This window comes from Brachyhypopomus gauderio, chromosome 3 (assembly GCF_052324685.1).
Source record: "Brachyhypopomus gauderio isolate BG-103 chromosome 3, BGAUD_0.2, whole genome shotgun sequence".
In the NCBI taxonomy this organism is placed as follows: domain Eukaryota; kingdom Metazoa; phylum Chordata; class Actinopteri; order Gymnotiformes; family Hypopomidae; genus Brachyhypopomus; species Brachyhypopomus gauderio.
The window spans coordinates 9,529,800-9,555,264 of record NC_135213.1 but is presented as its reverse complement, the minus strand read 5'-3'; the positions used below and the strand labels follow the sequence as shown (position 1 = coordinate 9,555,264).

General features: G+C 45.4%; 1 protein-coding gene across 1 annotated transcript in view; it reads left to right on the top strand.

The window, feature by feature from the left end:
• The first annotated feature begins 220 nt into the window (after nucleotides 1-220).
• cox10 (cytochrome c oxidase assembly factor heme A:farnesyltransferase COX10) overlaps nucleotides 221-25,465 on the top strand; it is a 38,607-nt gene continuing 13,362 nt past the window's right edge. The window contains exons 1-4 of the mRNA XM_076999360.1: nucleotides 221-370; nucleotides 1,135-1,277; nucleotides 2,454-2,745; nucleotides 7,143-7,267. Coding sequence (XP_076855475.1) covers nucleotides 340-370; nucleotides 1,135-1,277; nucleotides 2,454-2,745; nucleotides 7,143-7,267 — 591 coding nt within the window. The 5' untranslated portion in view covers nucleotides 221-339. The remainder of the gene's footprint in view (nucleotides 371-1,134; nucleotides 1,278-2,453; nucleotides 2,746-7,142; nucleotides 7,268-25,465) is intronic.

Here is a 25,465-nt window from a genome sequence, read left to right as displayed (position 1 = left end):
GAAACTTTTGTTAACTACTTCATCTATTTTATTTCACTAGTTTAATGACTGAAAATGATCCCTGGCACTTGGAGTGAAAAATTATGATAATTAAGGCCTCAATCAGCAGTTTTAGATTTATGATCCACTTAAACCATCAAGAAGTGTAGTTTTATTCAGCGTTAGGAAATTGCTCGACACTTTAAATCCTCAATGTGAAAACGTGCAGCCAACAGAAAGTATTAAGTCTGCACGGTTGGCCCGTGCTGCGCGAAACGACGCGTCACCGGAAATAGTTTCCTTCGAGGTCATAATGGCGGCGTGCAGCGCGTGAAGAGGACGCACCGGTAGCCAGTTAGCATGTTTAAAACATCGTGCTGCAGAGTAGCAGGTAGTCAAATCCTTTAGACTCAATTACTTAGATGTAACAATGTGTAGCTGCGCAAATAATGTCTGGAGTTTGCATTCGTGAATGTTGAACTAATGTTGAGCTGTTCTGTGTGGCATGGTAGCCTGTTAGCTTAGCCTCCGTACCCCAGCATAGCTAGCTCGGCTAACTAGTGTAATGGGCGCTACTGTCCTCTAAACACGAGCCGGCGACCTCCGCTCCGCCAGCGCGACGTACACTTACTCACAATATTACTCAGACATTATAGGTTCTCCTTTGCTCGCGGGGTAATTTTTATCCTGCTGTAAAGGCATGTTAACCGGCTGGTTTGCCAATGTTAAAGGACAAATGTTTAGTTAATGCATTTCCGCAGTGCAAGTGTAAACGAAAAATTTTTTGCGCACAGATGTTGTAAAATCAGCGTTTGCGCAAACGTGTCTTGGTTTGGATGGTCATCCACGAGGTGCTGCTCCAGCTAGCTAGATGCGCATAGCTAAATGTGATAAGGTCTCTACCATCTAGAAACAGTGCAGTATGATCCTAGATGCGTTATCTGCCCACGATTATCCTGTAATCTGTATTATACGTGGTATTTACTATATTTCTAAACATGTGGACTGTTGTGTAACATTTTGCTGTCCTGTCATCTTGAGTCACTGTCATGCCAATGTTAATTTAGCAATGTATTACTACATAATAGTTGATGCAAAGTTGTATTAGGATATGCAAGAGGAGATAAAGTACTTAAAGTAAGTGTGTGTGTGTAGGTCTGGTTGTTACCAGTGTAAATCAGAACCTGCTAGTACATCCACCCTGTAATCACCGGAGTGTGAGGAGTCTCATCCAGCTGTGCAGGAGTGACCCCTCCCAATGGATCACCTTCCAGCACCTGAGTTTCCTTAAGCGGCAGGTAATGTTTTCATAGGGCATGATCACGTGGAGGTGGGGGCGGAGCTCTCTGAAGCCAGGTGTGTCGGAGAGAGCATCAGTTAGCATGACCAAGTTAAGATCACTTCAAAATTATTTTCATTTAACCTAATAATTTGGTCCACTGCAACTCATGAGGACTAGCCAGAATGAAACTTGCCAAACAAAACATCTTTAAAAAATTTTATTTTATTACAAAGGCTTCTGAAAATGACATACACTGTATTGCCAAAAGTATTCGCTCACTCATGCAAATGATTGGAATCAGGTGTTCCAATCACTTCCATGGCAACAGGTGTATAAATGTAAGCACCTAGCAGACTGTTTTAATGAACATTTGTGAAAGAATGGGTCGCTCTCAGGAGCTCAGTGAATTCCATCGTGGAACTGTTATAGGATGCCACCTGTGCAACAAATCCAGTTGTGAAATCTCCTTACTCCTAAATATTCTACTGTCAACTGTTGGCTGTATTATAAGAAAATGGAAGTGTTTGGGGACGACAGCAACTCAGCCATGAAGTGGTAGGTCATGTAAATTGGTGGAGTGGGGTCAGCGCATGCTGAAGCACACCGTGTGAAGAGCTCAGCAACTTTTTGCAATCACTACAGACATCCAAACTTCATGTGGCCTTCAGATTAGCTCAAGAACGGTGCACAGAGAGCTTCGTGGAGTGGGATTCTGTGGTCGAGCAGCTGCATCCAAGCCATACATCACCAAGTGCAATGCAAAGCGCCGGATGCAGTGGTGTAAAGCACGCCATCACTGGACTCTAGAGCAGTGGAGGTGCATTAGAGGCAGCCAGGCCTTCTGGTCCAACATCAAAAATGGTCAAAATTAAATACACTAAATTAAACACACTTCTAAACCTTGTGGACAGCCTTCCCAGAAGAGTTGAAGATGTTCTAACTGCAAAGAGTGGACCAACATCATATTGAACCCTATGTATTAGGAATGGGATGTCACTTAAGCTTATATGTTAGTCAAGGAAGATGAGCGAATACTTTTGGCAACATAGTGTATACACCATTCCCTTAATGACCAAGCTGTCAAAAGTGTCTTCTAACCACATATACTTTGGTCATAACCTAGGCTATTAAAGATATGAAATGCTGCAGGTTTAGGCCTAGGTAGCCCACTCATGTTCCCTGTATCTTTCAGTATGTGATGAAGAACAGTGGTGGTCTGAGCCAGCGAGCCAGACCCCAGCAGGAACCTGAGGCCTCCCTGCTGGACGACCAAGATGACCCGTCCCTCAGGCAGGTGCAGCGGGTCTCGGCCGTGACCCCCGTGCCCAGTTCTGTAGGAGACGGCAGCGGGTCGGGGGCCTTGGCAGACGAACCCGAGGCAGATAGGCAAGCCCGCCTCGAGGCGCGTCAGTGGAAGGAGCTGAAAGTCACCTACTCTGAATTGCCAGGACTCTACGCTCGGCTCTCCAAAGTCAAGCTTACAGGTGTGTCTGCATTTAATACAGACTTGCACTGTGCTAAAGAGGAAAAATGAGCAGTGTTACAGGAGAAACTTAGTGAGTAGAGCCATGGCAGGATTATTTTGAGTCCATAATAATGTATTCCTTGTGATTGCTTTTCCCAATCTTGGGCAACACGAAAGCTTATTTTGCCCTTCTGCCTCCCTGTATTTTGAATGAATATGCGTAAGATTAAAATATAAAGTGCTCACTCTGTGCTCACAAGAGTGAGCACTTGTGAACACAGAGTGAGCACTTTGATATGTGACATCACCATTGTAGATTTTGTCCATTTTCTGCCGCAGTTTTGACCTTAGGCCAACCGATGTGGTAACCATGACGCTTGTCTCACTGCACGCAGTATGTTGCTGTGGTTACCACTGTGACCTTTCACGTGTGCTACCTCTGCAGTAGCATCCATAGCATGTCTCAGTGTTAAATCCTCATAATAATTATTCTGAGGATTGTATGATTCAAAATATTTTTCTCTTTTGACAGTTGTCCTGGTGTCATCCATTTTGATGTTTAACATAGACCATGATAAAAGCTCATTGGTTTAAAGTTCTGCAGTTTTCTGAAATGGGTGATTGGTCAGATATCGATGTGATTTAAAATGCGTTTCATCTTCAGAAAAGTAGCTTTTAAAAAAACCAAACAACAAAAAAAAACTATTATACTTTGGCAGCTCATACATACTGCAGTCAGCCACCACAGTATTAGGTCAGTGAACACTGATTATCAGTGCTTGAAGCTGATGTGCTGGAATCGTAAAATATGGACAAGCATAAGGATGTGAGCGACTTTGACCAGGGCCAGACTGTGATGGGACGAGTGGTTCTGAGCATACAGCAGGTCTTGTTGTTCTCTAGGAACGATGTATGTTTGGGGTAATTGTTATGTTGGAAGAGAAAAAAAAAATGACCAAGACCAAGTTTTGCTGCTGACTGCTTAAGGTTTTCTTTAAAAATCTTCATGTATCCTTCTTTCATGATTCCTTCCACCTTGACGAGTTTGTCAGGTCCAGATGAACTGAAGCATCCACACAGCAAAATACTGTGATTCACTGTGTCAACGATGTTCTTTGGATTCTAAGCCTCTCTTATTTTCCTTCAGCCATCATGGCAATGTTTCTGTGGCCAGAGAGCCCTAGTTTGGTCACTTCTGGCCAAATGACGTCCAGTGTGCATCCAGACAAAAAAATACTCAAATAGCCAATGGCTCCTAAACGGAAAAAAAAACTTTTAATAATTGCAAAACTCACCTCGGGTCACTCAAATTGTGTGAAAAAATCAGATATTCAACATTTTTAACAAGCTAACGCTTAGTGCTAAAATAGGGATGCACCGAAATGAAAATTCTTAGCCGAAACCGAAAACCGAAAATGAGGAAACCAAGGCCGAAAACCGAAACACCGAAATACATTATGCCAATTATTAGTAACATTGGATTTATGGCTAACCTCACTAAAATCAAGGCATTGCTATTCAAAGAATAAATCAACTACAAAATTTGATTTGAAAATATTTATTTAGCACTGACATTACAGTAATGCATATTATAAAATAAAATTAGTGGTGGGCCGTTAACGGCGATAACGCTGACAACGGACGACCACTAATTAAATTTAACTCGCTTGCAGACCGTTTTTATCTGAGAGGATAAATATATGTATTTTATACGAGTAAAATTTAATTATAACTGACTGGCCTGAAAGATGAATATAAATTCTCTCATAAAAACGTGACGTGAGTTGCAACAACATTAAACAGCTCAGGTAAACACGCTTCTGAGAAATGTCGTCTGCTCGGCAAAACATAACGGGGCTCAATGTGCTCTATTAGCCTACGAAATCCCACATCCTCTACGACAGAGAACAGCTGATCGTCTAAGGCAACGAGTTCCATAATTTTTGGTGTAATGTCCTTTGCCTTGGCGCCATCACTGAAACTTTTTTGCTTTCTGCATCACTGAAACTTTTTTGCCTTTGAAACTTTTAAAAAATCCAAATAAGCACGTGCAGGTGGCGATTTTTGCTTGCGTCATCACAACACATCGTTTCGGCCGTGTTGTTTCGGTGATGAAAGTATTTCGGCCGAAAACCGAAAATGCAAATTTAAGCCATTTCGGCCAAAAATTTTCGGTGGCCGAATTTTCGGTGCATCCCTAGTGCTAAAGTTTCAGCTAGGCTCCGCTGCTTTGCGACTCACGCTGTTGAGCGAATTCCCGCATTTTTTTGATGCAGTGACGTCCATGTGAGTGAGCGCTAAAGTAACATATCGTTTTAACTTTTAAAATACAAACTCAAAAGAAAATGGTGGATATTTTTCCAATTACAAAAAATCCTAAACCATAAAAAAGGTTGTATCACCTATCGCCACTGGCAAGTGAAATAATTATATTACTCAAAGTAATATTTGTCACGATAGCGACCATTTTTAGTCAATCTGGAGCTGTGTGTCTTTCTTGCAGAAGTGGAGTTTTTCTTGGTCTGCATCTTTGTAATTCATTCCTGTGCAGGGCTCTAATAATTGTCTTTTTTGACATGACATTTCCTGACTTGGCTAAGTTATTCACAGGTGTTATGGTGGTTGTTCTTTAGATACATCTCTCGTTTTCCTTCCTTTAATTAAAATCTTGAGCTTCCTGTCTCCGCCAGGCTTGTTCTGGATTGTGTGGCTCTCTTTGAATTTCTTGATGATCCTTCTCACTCCAGTTCTTGACACTTGGAAACGCTCTAATAACTTGTATATCCTTCTCCTCTTTTGTAAACATCAATGATTCTTTTTCTCAAATCGAAACTGATTTCTTTTGTTTTTTGCATGTTGCTCCTCAAGTGACTGCTCAAACGCTTGGCTGTTCTACTGTGTGTTATTTGGGAGATGGCCCTCAGCTGTGAATCGATTTAGCAAGCTTTCATCATTACCAAGTTGCAGTGGTTTGTGCATGGCTCATTAAAAACATTCTTAAGGGGGCTAATAATATTGACCATGGTGATTTTTATTTATTTTTTGTTTCTTTTGAAATAGTTCTTTCAAAGTATGCAAATAACAATAATAACATTCAAAAGAAAACTATTATGTTTTTATAAATGCTGTGTTGGAAAAAAAAACCATTGCTCTGTTATAAAATGATTTTGGAGAAAATTTGAAAAGTTTAAATATCAAGGGTGGGGGGCTGATAATTGTAACATATATGAAGCTGTGTGGCCACAGTGCAGTCAGACTGGCCCTACATGGTGACAGAGCCCACCTTCATTAACCCTGTATTCCTTTACCCTACATGGTGACAGAGCCCACCTTCATTAACCCTGTATTCCTTTACCCTACATGGGGCAGAGCCCACCTTCATTAACCCTGTATTCCTTTACCCTACATGGTGACAGAGCCCTCCTTCATTAACCCTGTATTCCTTTACCCTACATGGTGACAGAGCCCTCCTTCATTAACCCTGTATTCCTTTACCCTACATGGTGACAGAGCCCACCTTCATTAACCCTGTATTCCTTTACCCTACATGGTGACAGAGCCCACCTTCATTAACCCTGTATTCCTTTACCCTACATGGGGCAGAGCCCACCTTCATTAACCCTGTATTCCTTTACCCTACATGGGGCAGAGCCCACCTTCATTAACCCTGTATTCCTTTACCCTACATGGGGCAGAGCCCACCTTCATTAACCCTGTATTCCTTTACCCTACATGGTGACAGAGCCCACCTTCATTAACCCTGTATTCCTTTACCCTACATGGTGACAGAGCCCACCTTCATTAACCCTGTATTCCTTTACCCTACATGGTGACAGAGCCCACCTTCATTAACCCTGTATTCCTTTACCCTACATGGTGACAGAGCCCACCTTCATTAACCCTGTATTCCTTTACCCTACATGGTGACAGAGCCCTCCTTCATTAACCCTGTATTCCTTAAGCCTGTATTCCTTTACCCTACATGGTGGCAGTCAATCCTGCTTGATATGCATCGGTCTGAACTGGATATGGATGAACTTGTCAGTGTTGTCAAACCCTCATTACATTTTTATTGTCCATGTTCTTCCTGGAATGATTTATTAAACTGACCAATGATTGAGAAAAGGCCATTTAGTCAAAAACCCTTTACACTCTCTGCTAATATGATTGAGTAGTTTGGTAGCTTGCGAGCTAACCTAGAACAGGCTGACATCCACAACTGAGACAGCTTACTTTATCTAGCTATCTAATGTATCTGGGGAATTGAACAGAATTTTTTAAACAAACAAGTAATTTAACAAACTTTTTGTTGTACCTGATAAGTCATGCAGTCATGGATACTATTAGGATCCAATAAAGATGTCAGCTGCTTGTTTATTTTGATTTAATTTAAACTTATTTTCTGGTCACCCCCAGCACTTGTGGTGACGACAGCAGCCGCCGGATTTGCCATGGCACCAGTGCCCTTTGACCCCGTCCTTTTTGTGTTGGCCTCAGTTGGAACAGGGCTCTCTTCATGCATGGCAAACTCCATTAACCAGGTATGTCACCCCTCTCTCTCTCTCTCTCTCTCTCTCTCTCTCTCTCTCTCTCTCTCTCTCTCTCTCTCTCTCTCTCTCTCTACTATACACACATGCAGTAAGCAGGTACAGTGAGGAAAATAAGTATTTGAACACCTTGCGACTTTGCTAGTTGTCCCACTTAGAAATCATGGAGGGGTCTGAAATTTTCATCTTGGGTGCATGCATGTCCACTTTGAGAGACAATAGTAATAAATAAATAAATCAGAAATTACAATGAATTTTTAAATAATTTGCGTGTTATTGCTGCAAATAAGTATTTGAACACCTGTGAAAATCAATGGTAATATTTGGTACAGTAGCCTTTGTTTGCAATTACAGAGATTTGCAATTACAGAGTTTTCACCAGGTTTGCGCACACTGCAGCAGGGATTTTGGCCCATTCCTCCACACAGACCTTCTCCAGATCTGCCAGGTTTCTGGGCTGTCAGTGAGAAATGCGGAGTTTGAGCTCCCTCAAAATATTCTCTATAGGGTTTAGGGCTCGAGACTGGCTAGGCCACTCCAGAACCTTGATATGCTTCTTACGGAGCCACTCCTTGGTTATCCTGGCTGTGTGCTTTGGGTCATTGTCATGATGAAAGACCCAGCCACAGCTCATCTTCAATGCTCTAACTGAGGGTTGTTCCCTAAAATCTCATAATAAATGGCCCTGGCCATCCTTTCCTTGATACAGTGCAGTTGTCCTGTCCCATGTGCAGAAAAACACCCCAAAACAGGATGCTTCCACCCCCATGCTTCACAGTAGGGATGGTGTTTTTGGGATGGTACTCATCATTCTTGGTCCTCAACACTGGATCATCCAAATGGTCATGAACAAACTTAGATGGGCCTGGACATGTGCTGATTTAAGCAGCGCCATGCATGACTTTAAACTATGACGTCTTGGTGTATTACCCACAGTAACCTTGGAAACAGTGGTGCTAGCTCTCTTCAGGTCATTGACCAACTCCTCCCGTGTAGATCTGGGCTGATTCCTCACCTTTCATTGCTACGCCATGAGGTGAGATCTTGCGTGGAGCCCCAGTCTGAGGGAGATTGACAGACATATTTAGCTTTTTTCACCAAGCTGCTTGGCAATTGCCCTGTAGTTCTTTCCAGCCTTGTGGAAGTCTACAATTTTGTCTCTGGTGCCTTTGGACAGCTCTTTGGTCTTAGCCATGTTAGTAGATGGATTATTCCTGATTGTGTGTGGTGGACAGGTGTCTTTATGCAGCTAACAACCTCAAACAGGTAATTTAGAATAATAAGTGGAGTTGAGGTGGACTTTTTAGAGGTGGACTAACAGGTCTTTGAGGGCCAGAATGTTTGTTGGTTGGCAGGTGTTCTGCAGTAACACACTTATTTTCCTCACTGTATGTACACATACACATTCAGACGCAGGTATCTCACATGCAATCCAGATAACTTCCTTTGAACGCCACACCCCTGTGGGGGTAGAGTGAACAGTGTGACGCCTCTGTAGCAACCAGCAGGGTGCTGGACTGTGTGCGTGTGCACTAATCGTGTAAGGCCCTGCAGACACCGTCCCAGTGATGCCAGACGAGGGCTGCTTGCCTCGGGGCTGGCCGCATTGGCCCAAGGTTGACCGACGGTGAGCTGTGATTGGTAGGAGTCGTGTACAGCGTTGTTAATTCCAGGGCTGTTTCTCAGCATGTTTTTGAGAGCAGCCGTGTTTTTAACAGCTCCTCTGCTCTTAACGGCGAGTTCTCCAAGGCACTGCAGCTGTGGTAATGAGGCTCTGGCTGCGCTGTGATTTCGCTGTTGTTGTGGTTGATCGCAGTGAGATGGATGAGGTCTTATTTCAGAGCTGGCATGACTTCAGTGAATTCTGCAATGCCCAATAGAATTTCATTGCGCATTACACAAACACGAATGCAAGCACTCGGTGTTGTGTCTTACGGTACACTCTGAGTGGGCCAAAGAGGACTGGGGATGTGGGCAGTTCAGTGACTTTGTTTCTCAACTCTCTCTCTCTGCCGCCCTGGTGGCATTAGGGGACGGCTGACTGTGCACCTCAGGTTGTCTTTTCTGCTGAAAGCTTTTCCAAGTTAAATTGAGAGAGAGAGAGAGCGAGAGCGAGGCAGAAAGAGTAAAGCAACTGCAGGAGTTGCGGGGTAATCTGCCTGCTCCTTACTGCAGCGACCCACCGCTACACGCAGAAATGCTGCACCGCTAGCGTCACTGTAATGGCCTGCACTCTCCCCGGGCCCGGCCTGACTTCCATTAAGGCCCAGAGTGTGGTGTGTCATTCACAGAAGGCTGTGATTATGCTGCCCTGCCCTCGGGGGGCACTGGCTGGCTCAGCTCTCTGATCCCACCCCCCAGAGCCTCACTTAGAAGCACCTTGGCGGCTAGTCGATAATGCGCAATCAGCCCGGAGCTGATCTCCGTTTAGAGCGGTGTTGAACGTCACGATGTGAGAGACAACTTGCATGCAAAAAAATAAATGCTAGAGGCAGGTTTGCTTTAAATATGTCAGTTATCATATATAAAGCATTTCAGTCCACTTCATGTTTTCCCTGGAGGAGAAGATTGAGTTTTCACTCATTGCTAGCGTTCAGCTTTTTTGTGCTCAGCAGAAATAACAAAAATATTTGCTGATTTGAACATACAGCAGCAGTTAACCCCCCCCATCCCCCAGAAGTGGTACAAGCCAGGATGAGCTTTAGCACTGCCCATGCAAAATGGAATTGTCCAACCATCAGGGCTCCAGGTTAAGGTGAATTAAAATGAAGAGCTCTGTTGGAAAGGTTGTCCCTGTTGGAACTGTAGCCAGCGCCTCAGGGAATGGACAGAGCAGTGCCATATCTTCCTGACACACAGTGCTTGCAACACGATGCACTAACACTAAATGCTGTCTCTTTAGCTAATTAATTTGGCAGAGAGAGCGGACTACGTGAAAATGATACAGGTCATTTCAGTTGACACATTGGTAATCCAATTTGCTTTCGCTTTCTGAAACTGAATATATATTCATGTTGTGATAGCAGGCTCTGCCCTTTTTCTTTAACATTACAGGGGTTTGTTTCGGAGCCGTTAGCTTTGTTCACCAATTTGTGCATACTCACAGCACACAAGTGTGGGTTTGAGTGTGACTACTGATCAGATCCCAGTATTAAATAAAAGCCCTTGTGAAACCAGCGGCCCTCGGCACACGGATACGTGCCCTCTTTACTCAAACGTTTGACAGACACGGAGCGTGATGTTCACAAGACTTGCTGTCAGTCCAAAAGCCGAAACACCCGATGATGACACGTATATTGTTAGATTTTGCTCCAAGGCAAAAAAATAAGGAAAACAAACAAAAACAAAGTATAATTGTTGGACATGTCGGAGGTGAAGCAGATTGTCTAGACCTCCGATGGTGTACTGTTTGATGTGTTGTCTTTGAAGTCCTGGTAATTGAGCGGAACAATGAGTTCGCTGTCCTATATCTGTCACACATTATCCAGACACAAGAATGTCACATTAAATATTAAGACTGTGGGTATTTATTGATGTATAATCACTAGATCTGCTGTATGTTAGGAGAGTTCATATGCCTTGGAGTAATTAAATTTTGGTCTGGCTGAGCTTGAGATGAGCAGGATGATGTTGTCCTGACTGTAGAATAGTTTACACTGCAGATGTATTTACCGAACAGTGCGTGTGGTGCTAAGAGCTGCTTTGAGTCCGCTTTGTTATGTCTAAGAGGGCATTTTTCTTCTACTGTAATTATACACACACAGACGTGCCGCTTGTCGGGCGTCAGCCAATCACCTACAAAGGGGTCGTTGTGGCAACCCTTTGATCTTCAGCAGTGCATCCCGACGCATCCAGGTGACCTAGAAACACCTTTACCTGGGCGTAGGCTAGACCGTCTCCGCACTTCAGCCCTTGTTTGGGTTTCATGAATCCAGGGAGGACGATGACGGAGGAGGCGAGAGACGCCCTCTGATGTGCTGCCTGTTTCCTGTTTCTCCTCTTCCCCTTTACTGTGGTCCTCCCGTGTTCTGTTGAAAGCTCCGCCCCGGCTTTGTTGTGGTTTGGCAATGATCAGAGATGCTGCTCCTCATTTGAAGAACGCTCCAAACGTCAGGACAAACAAATCAAAGCGAAGGTGGATCACACTAACCACCTCTTCCTCTGCATACCGCATCAGTCCTTAATCGACTGAAGTGTGTGTGTGTGTGTGTGTGTGTGTGTGTGCTCGCTCGCTCACGTGAGTGGTAGGTCTCCAGAATTGCTGGAATATCTGCAGGTAATCATCTGTGCTTGATTAAATGCTAAAGGCAACAGCTTTGCCCTCTGTATGACAATCATGCGTCATAAACTACATTCCCCATCATCCTGGTTTGAGCGCTGCCGGAAGGTTCTGCGAGCTCTCCAACTCCAGGTGTTTCCATCCAGCCCCGTAATGAGTCACAGGTGTTCTCGCACGGCCCGATAAAGCCGCGCTGCTTCCGCCCACCGTGCCGTGACGTCGTGGGCTGTCGAATTAGCCGCCTGCAGTCAGAGCGACTGTGTCGCACCGTTGGCTTTAGCCTGCTGCGTCACTGCCTGCAGGGCTGGACTGGAGACGTTGCTGTGAGAAGACGGCGAGCTGCCTGCACGCTGGCCCTGCTCGGGCGCCTGAGCCGAGCTGTACAGGCATGCACACGTCATGTGGCTGCTTATTTTAACTGCAGCCCTCTTTGGAAACTGCTGAGGGTGGTGAACGTACCCAGGGCTCCAGAACAATAGCCACTCATGTCTGCCATCGTCGTCTCATGAGAGAAACCGCTATGGAGTCTCTTTGTTTAGAAGGATTTTCTGCTCATTTTAAGAGGATTGGCCATTGTTGTATAGAGTAGACTCATTCTAGACTTGTTCTCCATGAATGGTGTTTTTTGTTTGTTTTTTGGAGGTGGGAAATTTGTTGCTTGGAACAAGTTAATTTTATTTTGTTTTTGTAATTGTACAAAAAAAATTGTACATTTGTAAATGTAATTTTATCACATTTCTGTCTGTGCAATAAACATATCAAACCATCATGAAGGGGACGTTGCTCCTACACTTCCTGTCTCCTTCATAGTGGAGGAGAGTCCATCCGTTCCCACCCCGTCTCGTCTTGCCTGTCCCTCCTCTGACTCCTGTCCCACAGCTTGGATAAAGTTCCCAAAAAACACATACACATCCTGCACTCTGAGTCTGCACTGCTGTTTCAAAGGTCGCAGGTCATGTCCCCTGACAGGGTTGAACTGTCCTTTTTATCTGCGTGTCCGTCTTCCACTGTGCCAAGTCATAGCACCTACACCCACACCCTCACCTCTATGCCCCCCACCCCTCCAGTCCTGCCCTCTCTTGTCCACCCTCTCCAGGTCTGCAGGGCTGCGCTCTCTCCTGCTGAGTGAGTGGCGTCTTTGTTTGCGTCGACACTGAGACTTAGTGTTCTAGCAGCTGTGGCTCCAAGCAAAGTGTTACTGATTGAACATGTCAGCATAGGTTGGAATGTAGTTGATGTCAGAGGCGGAGCGCTGTGAGTGTCGGCCACGCCCACCACACCTGAGTTAGCTAGTTGTCAAGACTACCAAAGCTTCCCTGATCCCATGTCAGCATCACGCCAGTGAGGGCCTGTCTGTCTCAGTGTTTACCTGTTTTCTCTTCTCCTGCAGATGGGACGGATGTTGCCTTCTGAGTAGTTGTTAATAATGAACTGAACAGTCCCCAGGAGACACAAACAAATGAGTGTACATACCTAAATGTTTTAGTGTTTCTCTAGCTGCTGGAATTGTTAACGGACTATTTTTTTTACAGTATGTGATGGAGATATAGAAGAGCTTCCCTCAAAACAGGAGCTGTGCTGACATGAGCTAATGACCCATACAGGGACTAGAGCTAAAGTTTTACCTTAGTTAGTTTTTACAGGCTTTACTGAACACCAGCAGGGGTTTTGACTTTATAACTGCATGTTACATTTGGTGCTCTAATATGTGTGGTGTCTTGTGTTTTTTATATATATATAATTTTCTTTCTCTCTGTAAATCTGCCTTATCTTTTCTCATTAATCATATTTATCCAAACAGCCATGGTTTAAATTGGAGCATTTCCAGCTGAACTGGGAGTTAAATTAGGCCTGGAAATTCCCCAGCAGGATGAAGCATCCTAGCTCCCTCAAGGAACCTCACCTTCAGCGTGCAAGAGTTGAGAAACGCAAGAGAGCTGATGTCTCTCATCGGAGCGTGTGTCAGAGGAGAACTGTATCAAATCACCCTTTGAAGTCTTTTATGATGCGCTAAAGACATAAATTCAGTTCCATATTTTTGTCAGAGTTAGAAAAATACCCCACATCCTGCTTGGTTCTGTTAGCTTCAACAATTAATTAAAAATTAATTGAATTTTAAAGTAAGATTTCTGTCATTTAAATGGAAAATGTATGATTTCAATATCGATCCTTCCTTGTCACGGTGGCACGTGTTTATAATTATGCACTCCGAGTCAAGTTTCCATAATGTCATCGCCTATGAAATTTTAATGCTCAGTCCTTTGAGAACAAGGCCCATTTCAGGGACTGCACGTTGACGAGTCTGATACTAACAGAATCTTTGGCATGAAAACTGGCCAGTGATCTTTCCATATTTGCTCTGAAATACAGACATTTTTTTCTGCTGGGATTTTGTGTAGATTAAGGGAATAGAAGTCTTTTGGCATCCCATGAGGATTGTGTCTCTGGCGACAGGCATCTCGCCCGGCATCTTGGCCGTCTGAGACAGGCAGACTGTTTGTCGCCTCCATGTTGTCCTGTTCAATTTTAAAATTCTTATTTGCATGTATCAGATTGGGGGGTGCGGCGAGGTTGCACATTACAACACAAACGAGAGCTTCATTCTCAACGTCTTGTTTAGTGTTAGCTTCTTTTTGAATGGATTGGTCCATAATCAAAGTGCCTTTTTGGGTGGGGAACTGAAGCCTCGCGAAATGAGCAGAGTTCTGATGCCGTGTCTGAGCGTATGGGCTGGATCTGCACCCCCACTGCACCTGGACCTGGACATTACTGTGTTTAGTATGCGAGTGCGTAAGCCCTACCTAACAAACTGGCCTATCAACTGCAGAGATTGTGGGCTGCAGTTTTAAAACTATTCTGACAATGTTGAGCATTTTTTTCCTCTCTGCTTCCATGTGAGTTTAAAAACATGGCGCAGTTTTGGGTAGAATCTACGTCTTGCGCCTGAGGCCGTAAGACCTGCTATGGTCTTTAGCTCCCGAATGGTCTTGCCCTCCTGGATCTGTGTGTGTGTGTGTGTGTGTGTGTGTGTGTGTGTGTGTGTGTGTGTGTGTGTGTGTGTGTGTGTGTGTGTGTGTGTGTGTGTGTGTGTGTGTGTGTGTGTGTGTGTGTGTGTGTGTGTTCCCCTGGCTTCTTTGGAGAAGCTGTCCCTGGCTACCTGGCTTCTGACACGACATCAGGGCTCCAACCACATCACCGAACCTCATTTTAACCCATTTTAATATTCTTTGCACCCACACAGATTAGAGATTAAATGCTGCATAGCACAACCCCCCCCCCCCCCCCCCCCCCCCCCGCTCCCAAAGGAAACAAAAAATGGATTTGCTTTCTGCCTTCGTTCTGTACACTCACAGATGGTTATGAGCTTTTATCTCCACCCGTAATCGTGTTTGTTCTACTTTGACTACATAATTGTTTGGAAGCGGTTTTCTTGCATTGCAACAAATTTGTTTTTCTCAACCAAGAACATCCTGCTTCTCTGTCCAGGCAGAAGAGGTCATGAGAGGAGAGAGGTGACCCAGAGGTTGAGCGTCCTTTATTTATTTATCCACCTATCCTTTATTTGTTTATTGATTTTTTTTTTCTTCTTGCGACTCACCTGCATGGACAGCAGTGGGCTGCTTTCAGGCCCTGGTCCAGTTTTGTTCTTTCCGTTCAGGGCAGCCAGGCGGGTCCTTTTAAACGGTGCGTTTGCTCAGATCGTCAGTGTGGCGGAGAGCTGCGCTTCATGGGTGCTTCTCATAGCGTGACACATCAGAATGAATACTTAAGCAGAAGGGGCTGTTTAATAGTTAATTGCCCTCCAACACTTTGTCTCCACAATCCTCAGGGTGCCAATCTATGTCAGACTGTACATAACGGCACATTACCACATCCTCCATGTGGACCAGTGTGCTTTGTGGCGCTGTAGGAGTGAATATCTGACACCCCAGACGTGTGCCTGTATCTGTACAAAGAGATGAGAGAGATTTTGATGGCGGCTGTTCAGCTGTTAGACACCGTACCTGTTTATGCCTGTCTTTGGAGTGTCGAACTTCAAGGGAGGATGTGCCCCTTTTTAAAAGTCGCAGTCTTCCTGACAAGAGCCGGTATGCTCCCCACATAACGTTTGCTTGAGTGTGATAGTTGCATGAGCTGAGGTGAAGTCTGGGACACACTCTGTGACCTTTCATGTAAACCAGAAGAAAGCCACACTGCAGTCAGTCGGGGAATTAATGCGATAAGTCCCTCACACACTCCAGGAATAACATTTTTCTACCCAGTACACCTGCATGAATAAAATATCGCGTATATATCCCTAATGTGAACAGAACTGCAGGTTTCTCGCAGTGGTGTTACTGTTGCCTCGGTGAGGCTGAATCAGAGAAGCCATAATTATAACGCGCATCTGGGCAGTATCAAGGCCACGTGTCGCGTATATGAGAGCCTCAGAACGTTTCTCTGATTAAAATCGTTGCACTGTGCTTTGCATGACAGGGGTCAGGGAGAGGTCACTGGCTGGTGATGGAGAGCTGTGTCCTGCTGCTGCACAGCATTCAGGCCCACGTGTGCCGCCTGGACCCTCCAGACCCCGGTGCCACCCTGTCATGGGTGCTCATGCTCGGACCGGACAAACCCAAACTGTCGTATTATGAACATGCGTGTGAGTCTGAATTGAACTCATTCATTTTTGGTTTTGATGCATTTTTTTGTATTGGTGAAAAGGTCGTTGGGATTTTAAAGTCAGTTTGGTCTGCCTTTGGGCTACCTCATATTTGTGCTGGAGTTTCCCCGAGACTTTCTCTGTGTTTCCCGTGTGTGTGTGTGTGTGTGTGTGTGTGTGTGTGTGTGTGTGTGTGTGTGTGTGTGTGTGTGTGTGTGCTGGGGGGTGTTTCGATCTTTTCCCCCTGTTTGAGTTTGTGGTTTAGGAAATCACTCATTGCCGCCTTGTTAGCAAGTCTCTGAAGTTTCGATGTGTCTGTGTCACCGGCATGCGTGCAGGTTGTGAGCCAGACAGGTGTAGACAAAAGACGCGCCTCTCCAATAGCTCCCGGTGACGGGTGGCTTCTGCCGTGTGAGGGTGGAGGGTTTCAGTTCGTGATCAAAGGCGTGGCCGTGCAGCAGAGGGTGTCCTCGCACGCGAGGTGTCTCTTTCACCTCTCATCACTGCACTTTGTTTAGCCTCAGTCCCTCCAAAGAACAGCTGTCAGCGAGGAGCACCAGGGCCTCACCGCCTGACTGACAGCTGTGCTGATTGAGGACGCCAGGCCTAGGGTTGGAGGTACAGCTGGACAGTCTGGACAGTTGAGCAAAATATTGATACTGAACCAAAATGGTCATGATACTACTGGTCAGCATTATCACTAAAATAATTAAAAATAGAGACGTTCAGTAACATTTAAAGCTTAGAATGTTTACAAGTCAGTCAGTCATCTGGTGCATCCTGAGATGCTTTTTTTCTGTTTGTGCAGTGCTTGGTCTTTTCTCTCTACCTACATAACCTCCAGTCATATGAGCCTCCAGTCATTCTCCATTGTCTCTGAAGCTTTTACTCAGAAACTCTACCATCTTTTAGGGATTCACTATATCATATCCTGTTTGCTGAAATAAAGGGGCCCACAGGGAGTGCTCATCTTCTCTTCCCCAGCAAAGTTCGCTTTCAACATCTAAAAGTTGCTTTAGATAATGATTTAGGAGCCCACCTGTCTTTCGTGACCTCCTAGGTTAATGCATTGTGCTCCTCCGACTCTGAAGATCACGGCAGGGCGGGTTCCTTTTAGAAAGCTGCTTTCTGTGAAGGCCTTGTGTTGCTTTTTTCCTCCTCTCTTGTTGATCTTTCTCTGGCGTTCGTTTTCTCCCATGTCGTGCTGAGTGTTCGACATTCTTTAAGTCAAATTATCCCTGTGGAAAGCTGGAGGATGGCGTGATGATCGCACTTCATCAGATTTGTTTGCTTTCTCTTTGTTCCTCTCATCAAATATACCTTCTGGCCATATTCTGTCTGTCTAGGCCAGGTAAACATTCACCCTGCAGCTCCCAGTGGATTGGAGGCCAGGGTCTTTTGCTCTGCAGCTTGCCACGTTCCCGTATATGCAAGGATCTGGAGGCGGTACGAGAGAAGACGTCATGTTTCTGCGCACCGCTGAAGCTCAGGGTGAGATACTGAGTTAGCTGTGGTTGTCTTCTGTGGCTTCTGTCAGACGAACATGTTCTTTCTTAGCAGCAGGAGGAGCCATGGGCTTGGTGTGCTGCAGACCATCCGTGGTCTGTCTGTCACCTGTAGGGTTGGATTTGCGCTGGAGCGTTTGATGTTCTTGTTTATTAACTAGGCTGAGCCTGAAATGAATGAAAATTAAACCTGTAGCAGTTGGTTTGTGAGGCATTACATGCAAGATCTTTGTTCTTTCAATTTGTTCTTGGTCCAGGGACAGAGAAGCGGTTAATAATACCTGTGTCAATGATATTTATTGTTATTGTTACCTGTCTGTTTGAAGAGCTAATGATCTGTTGAATTGTATAGCTAAATCGGCTATATGAATCTGCAATTAGTAATATGGAGAATATTATTAATATTTGCTTGAACCATACATATTTATTTGTGTTTATCTGTTGTTCATACGTGACTGTATTGCTTTGTCTGGCAGTTCTCCGCTTCTGGGGAAATTGAAGGTGAGTTCACCTCCCCCCTCCCCACCACCTCTTGGCTCCTCCCACCTTAAGAGAAGAGAACTCTACACTCACTCACTAACACTACACTTACATATAGTATCTTGGCACTGGATACTATGAAAATTATTTGGTAAATTCTAAAATGTCAGCTGTTTTTCAATGGAATCATCCCATGTGGGTTAAAGGTCAGAGTTTAGCTAGTCTCCTATTGTGACCTCCTTCCAGCTCCCAGGGAAGGTAACAGCCAAATCAGCAGGAGGAGCCCCTCCATTTCCTCCCGAGACCCGTGGCTAATTAACAAAAGCAGCTCTGTTATCCGCATGCTTGCCAGCTAGTGCTGAATGCTAATTTTAGAGCTGTTTGTGAGTAGCGCCACCACGGCCCTTGAAAAACAAAATGGAGGTCAGCCATGAGCCAAACTTGCCGAAGGCTTTTAGCACCTCGGGGCCTGGGCCTGGCCCCTGAGGAGTGGGTTTGGGTCTGACGGTGATTGAGAACTTTGCTGAATCATCCTTCCTGGAAGGTCTGGGGGCTTTTTTTTTCTTCTTTTTTTTTGGGAGAAGTGCTATTAAACTGAACAAAAAAGATAATGGGCAGTGATTTTCTGGTTCAGCAGATGGTATGAGATGCTCGTTCACAGAGCTTGGTGAGCATTAGTACGTTTTAGGAAGCTAAAGTGGGACTCTTGTAGGAGCGTCTCCTTGGCAGGTCTCTACACTAGGAAAAAGTGCTTTGAATTGAAGTTACACAACACAAAGGATTTAATTCTCATAAATCATGAGAACGTCTAACCACATATCTCTTGGTACATCTTGATTTAACTGAAAGTCCAAAATCTCCTTTCTTCCCTCAAGTGGGAGTGCTTTATCAAACCTCTGTTCTGATGGTCAGGACTTCAGTTATTTGCTGACGATTTTTAGAGAGTGGCTGTGGTAGTGGCCATATTGATGAATGGCTTCTCCCAATCGATGGGTTTTGTGGGTCTAATGGTCTTTCTTTCCAAGAGTTTTATTGCACTTACATAAGTGTGTTTTCCATTATTTTTTGCATAATGGTCCCGTGTTTAGCCTTCAATTACTCTTTACAGCACATTTTTGTCCTGTAATTTCAGTAGTTTCTACTTTCATAATCAGTTTAACGTGGCCTGCTTTTCAGTCCAGGAGTCTGAGGAAGAGACAGTCTCCCTCAACGCTGCCCCGTCTGGGCCGTAGTGAGGCAGGACACACTCGCTCTCTGGGTTGTCTTGGACACACTCGCTCTCTGGGTTGTCTTGGACACACTCGCTCTCTGGGTTGTCTTGGACACACTCGCTCTCTGGGTTGTCTTTCAAAGTATTATTTTGCGAGCTCTTTGTCTTTGCACACATGCCAAGTTACTAAAGGCCAAGGCATTAGATGTTTGAGAAGTTGTCCTCCATAGTTGGTTGGCAACCGTGATCTTTATCTGTTTCATGAACTACAGTCAGAAAGGGGAATCTACATTTCCTACTTTTAGACCATTTCCACCGGTGTGTGCTGGTTCCACAATTACCAAAAATAGAATTAAAAGGTTGGACTGTAGCAAGATCAATGAATTCACCTTAGAATTTAAACTAAAATGAAATTTTAAAATAACATTAAATTAATAATTAAAGCAAATATTAATGTTTGGGTATTTCTTATTATTCTTTAGAAATTGTAATTTGATGTGTAGAAGATCCAGAACACAAACACTCGCACTCTGGAAATACATGCATAAGGAAATACATGCATAAGGAAATTAGAAATGATAAAACAAAAAAACAAATGTGAGATTCAAACAGATCAGCTATAATGACTAGTTCGTAGATCTTGTGTGTAGAATGTAAAGCATCTTGAAGAGGTGAAGTGAACCCTCCAGTACATCTCAAACGCTCACACCTCTCCAGCTTCTTTGCCAACAGCTAACCCAGCTCACAAGTGGCACAAGGGTTTGGAAGCAGCTGAAAAATTAAACCCAGGCAGCACAGAATCCAACGGGGTGTCCTGGAAAATGCTTCAGCGTTCTTCTGGTCCATCAGTCCTTTTTGTCTTCTCATTTGCTTCTTATGTGAATATTTCCGCAATGTGTCTTTCTATGCATATGTTTGTTTGAGAAGTGAAACAGGTTTAATAAGTGAAAGTCTTCTGTAAATGATGAAACTGCCAAACTATTTGTGTCTTATATCAAGCAGTGTTGTTTTGCAAGATAATTGGCTGTTGGTATCTGGGTTTGTTGCATCACTGTCGTCAGCAGTAGTAGCAGTGGTCTCATCCCTGGTGAGACTGACCTGTGTGCTGGTGGTGGTGATGAACTCTGTGTCCATGGGTCTGTTTGGCAAGACAGTGATGAGTAGATCCTGACTCGTGTCAGGGAGGAACGAGGCCAGCAAAACTTGGGAGTCGCGTCTTCAGGTCCTGCAGGGCTTCCTCCTGATTCTCCCCTCTCTACGCGGGACATCTCAAGGTTGCAGCGTGGTGGCGGAGCTATCATTAGACACACACGGAAAAGACACGCTGACGTCAGGAGTTCACGTGCTGAGACCCGCTGTGCAGCGTAGCACGACTAAAATTGGTGTAGTGGGCGTAAGCCGAGATGTCTTGCGCTAGCTAATAATAAGTCTTAAATAGTGTAGCCCATTATGATGTCTTAACAGTACTGGGTTTTTGCTCCATATCGACTTGGATGTGGTATATGTTCCTCTACTAGATGTTTGTATTAGATGCTTCTGAACTAGATGGTTTCTAGACTTTCTACTCCTCTCGCGCTCACCAGTGCTCGCTCTCTCAACGCCACCACTCTCTCACACTCACCACCACCCCCCCCCCCCCCCCCCGCCCTTCAGAAGGTGCAGACCTTCTCATTGACTCCCTGGGATTAGGAAATGATGGTGTCAAGAATGGGTGTCTACTTCCTGAGTAGGAAGAGGAAGCACTTTGTTAGCGGTGTGCGCTTTGTTGTGGGTTCGTGGGTGTGTGCCCCACTGATGTGCGGGGGCGGAGACTTTCTGAGGGCTTCTGTCGTCGCTTTGACTCCGCTGGAGTAGAGGACCGTGAGAGGATTTGTTCACTCGTCTGATCAAAAACAAGCAGCTTCAAAAAATCTCTTTGTTATGCATCCAAGTTTTCAGTAGGCGATTCAGCTGGGGTGTGCGAGTGGGTGAGGGAGGGTGTGAGTGTGGGTATGGGGGTGTGTGCCAGTGGGGGTCTTATCAAAGACATTTCTATGAAGCTCACTGGTGTGTTTTCATATGCTGTGTTTCTTCCCTCTTGGTCTTGCGTCTCTCTTGAGTTGAAGCTTGGTGTCTTGTTGTGTTGTGCTCACCTGCTTGCCTTTGAAATCTCGCCGCTGTCGTCTGTGCTGGTGGAGGGCTGAAGGTTCTGACTGCTTGGCTCCTGCAGGCCACCCAGAGCTCTTTCAAATTTCCTTTGTTGAGACATCACAAAGGCATAATCGCACAACTGTCACTGGCTATAAGACAAAGGCATAATGGCACAACTGTCGCTGGCCGTGCTGGACACTGCTGTGATTGTTGGATTATGATGGTGTTTTATCTTTAGGCATCAGACGACACTTCACAGGTTCTTACAGGTCTGCTGGGTCCCACAGCCAGTAAGGCCTCAGTGCTGGAACTGTGCTGGAAAAGTGCAGACACACAGATGTGCAAATACATCCACACACACGCACATTTCTTAAGTTTGAAATGCTTTGCGGTTTGCAGAGAACTCCACCTGAATTGAGAGTCCGATTGTAAGATGTGAAGCTGAACAAGTGAAGTGCTTTATTTTCCCGGGCCCCGTCAGTTAGTTTCCCTGGAGATCCTCCAAATTAGTTTTTGATTGAGGGTTTTTGTTTGCTTGTGCTATTCAAATGTGACGGGGCAAGTAGGTGTCACAGTAAGTCTCCTAAATCACAAACATTTGACTATTATTGCCTGATCCTCACTCCTGCGGCGTGGCTGGGTGTTGGGCATTCTGCAGCGTGAGAGGTTTGTCATGCTGCCCGTCCAAACAGACACGGTCATCCTCATACATATGTTTGTTTGCTCACTTACAAACTTGCACATTCTCTCTCTTCTCTCTTGCTCGCTCTCTCTCTCTCTCTCTCTCTCTCTCATTTCTTTTGTCTGCAGTCCCTGTTCCATCAGTGACCCACATGGCGTGTGTGGGTCCTGCATCGTTCATCTGCCTCTTCCATCGGTTTTGCCTTCACAGGTCCTCAAAGCCCAGTCAGTCGCGACTCCAACACACTATATCCACGCCCCCACCCCCCAACACCCATGTGCCTGCCTCACGTCTTTAACTCAACCCAGGCCATTAGTGGGAGGCTAATCACAGGCTCGGCCGCCGAGAATCCTTCCACCCCGCGAACTGTTAGGTGGATGTGAAGAACCACAATTAGAGTCTGCTGTATAATTGCTGTCTCTGCCATGGCCAGGGCGGCAGTCCGAGTGAGGGGTGCTACTCTGGGCCCACTTGGAGGACTGATGAAGACCACTCAAGCTGAGGCCCTTTCAGGCTGTTACACACACATGCACCCCCCCCCAAGCCCAGCTGTGAATCTCTTTCATAATTTCCTATCAAAATTCCTTGTGGGTTTCTCCTTCTTACAACAACCTGTTCTGTTTCTTCCTTTTGTTTGTGTGTTTGTGTGCGCATGCGTGTGGCCTCTTGTCTGACGCTACAGGTGGTCTAAAGAAAGAGACCTGAAACGGAGTCCTGATTGCGGAATGCAGGCGTGGTGCGGGGTCCTGGTCTCTCCGCTGCCCGTCTGGGGTTCCACACATGCCGCGTTCTGATTGGTAAAGGCCTGTGTCCCAGAATGCACAGGTCCTCCCCATAAACAGCAGATAACACACAGGGGAGAGGAGGAAGCAAGATTACACGCTGAAAAGATGTTTCTGTAAGAGTCTGTGTGGGTGTCTGGTCTGGGGTGAGGGAGTCTTTTCAGAAAGGTTGATTGAAAGGTGACTAGTGAAAGAAAGATTTCAACAGGAAAGGGTACATCCAGAGATTGAGAATACCCTTTCTCTCTCACACACACAAACACTCACACTTGCATATAAACATTTCTTCTCAAACACTGACATTTCTAACACACCGACCGTGTAGATGGAGTGGGTGCTGACATGAAACACTTGATAAGGAAACCAGGCGTCTTTTGAGTACGTTCCTGGAGAAGCCACCTAGGCGAATATCAGAAGGTGCCGTTTGGGGTTGCACTCAGTGTGTGTGAATGCACGCAGTGTGTGAATGCAGCTCTGGCTAGATAGACTTAGGCAAACATGAACTTCCGTTTCCATTAGGGGTGGTTATTGTTGACGGAAGCAAACTCCAGTGCTGCGTCCCGTGGCAGGGACACTCGTGGGTAATCTCAACACCACCTCGCGCACTGCGGCCTGAACGACCTCTCGCATCCTGTCCCCGGCTGCCGCTTGCGTACGCCTGGGGTGCTGGAGTCCCCGTCCATCCGGTCCCAGCACCTTCACACAAACACTCCCTGCTCTCGAAACATGTCCACTCTGTCGCCTCCCAGTTTTCTGATGGGAAGTGGGGTTTGCATATTTCGCTTATCCTCTCGCGCTGCAGGCAGATACTCGTCCAGAGTACACAGTCCTAATGGTTATCTGGAACGGGCCCGGAATGTTCTCATTAAAAGCAGGCTAACTTATCAGAGTTAGACACACATGACTAGCCTTCTCTCCACAGAAAGGAACTTGTCCTATTAGCACAATGAATGTGTTTACCTCGAGAGTGAAAATAATGGTATCACCTAATCGGCGTCTGTGTTTAGTTTGCAAGAGACTTAAACTGAACACTGATCAGTGGGCTCATGATTAATGGGCCTCTTAGTGGAGACCTCGGTGTACACATCGACTTCTCATGGCTGTGGTAGCAGTCCATTAAACTGGGAGCATGAGGAGTACCCAGGAAGTCCTAGCACTCTTTAAATGGCTAAACAATGCGGTACAGGCTGCGTGTTTGGACAGGGACCCAGTCTTTGTTGTTTTTGCCCTCTATCTCGCTGCTTTGGCGTCGTCATAAAACAATGACCGAGGTTAAAGTGCAAGTTTTAATGTGAAATTATTTATGTCTCCGTTGTGTGATCTGTTCAGGAATCACAACCTTTTAGTGCCTTAAGGGGGACATTTGTGTGGGCCAGAAGTAATAGGCCAAATTAACATCAACATGGTTAGTACTTGGTTGCAAGCAAAGCCTGGGCCTACAGCAACCCATAGACTTCAGCGGGGAGTCTTCTGATTGAACGTCTTTATTCCATTAACGTTGTGCAGTAGGTCGGCGGTTTTTGCCTTCGGTAAATGCATGCTTGACGAGCCTCTGGTGGGATGATTGCCATCACCAGTCAGGAACCATCCCTCGTTTCACCCAGAAACCTCGCCGGCTGCCTTAGCGTTGTGGTTTGGGCCAGCTGCCGAGCCGAAGGGCCGTTGACTGAGTTCGGAGGGTGGATCTGGGTGGATCTGAGCTGTTGAGAAGCTTGTGGGATTTAAGGATCGATTTTGCTGCTGCCCTTGGCAGGCACATCAATAAAAAACCAGTGAGCCAAGTCTACTGACAGCTATATAGAGCCATGCCTGTTTCCCAGAAGACTGATCACAATGAGCTTACCTCTCTCTTCTCTCACTTTGGTGCGAGTTCATATTATCTGTTAAAACTGTAGTCCCAGAACTCCTAGTGATTTTGTGTACCTTTTAGCCTTTCCTAGCCTTCCTTTTCTTTTTCTCCTAGTGATTTTGCTCACGGTCTGATCTCAGTGTGGCTGTGTGGATTTCTGAAGTCTGATGGAGAACTGCTTTACTTGTGTTGACTCTTGTCTCTGGGTGTCAGAAACAGACTGCAGGTGAAATTGGCACATCGCTGTTCAGCTTCTGACATTTTGTTGGCTTTCTTGAGCATGAAGTAATGGTCCAGTGACATGGGGGAAGGAGGAGGAGTCGGGCATCGGAATATCCAGTTACTCTTGCTCCTCTAAAACGGAACGACTGTGTAAAAAAGGCAGTAATTCCTCCACAGTTCACCAGTTCACGCATGCATATGGTGCTGGATTAAAGCTGACAGTCTCCACTTCAGCTCTGTAATCATTGTTTCATTTCAAATCCAGTGTGTTGGAGCACAGTGCCAGAGCAGACAGTCCTGCCCCTGCCCAAATACCACCGGACAGACTGCGAAGACTTTTTTCCAGCCGTGCACAGATTCGGAATAACGTCTTTTCTGTAGGCTTGGCGGAGAATTAAAATTAGTCACATG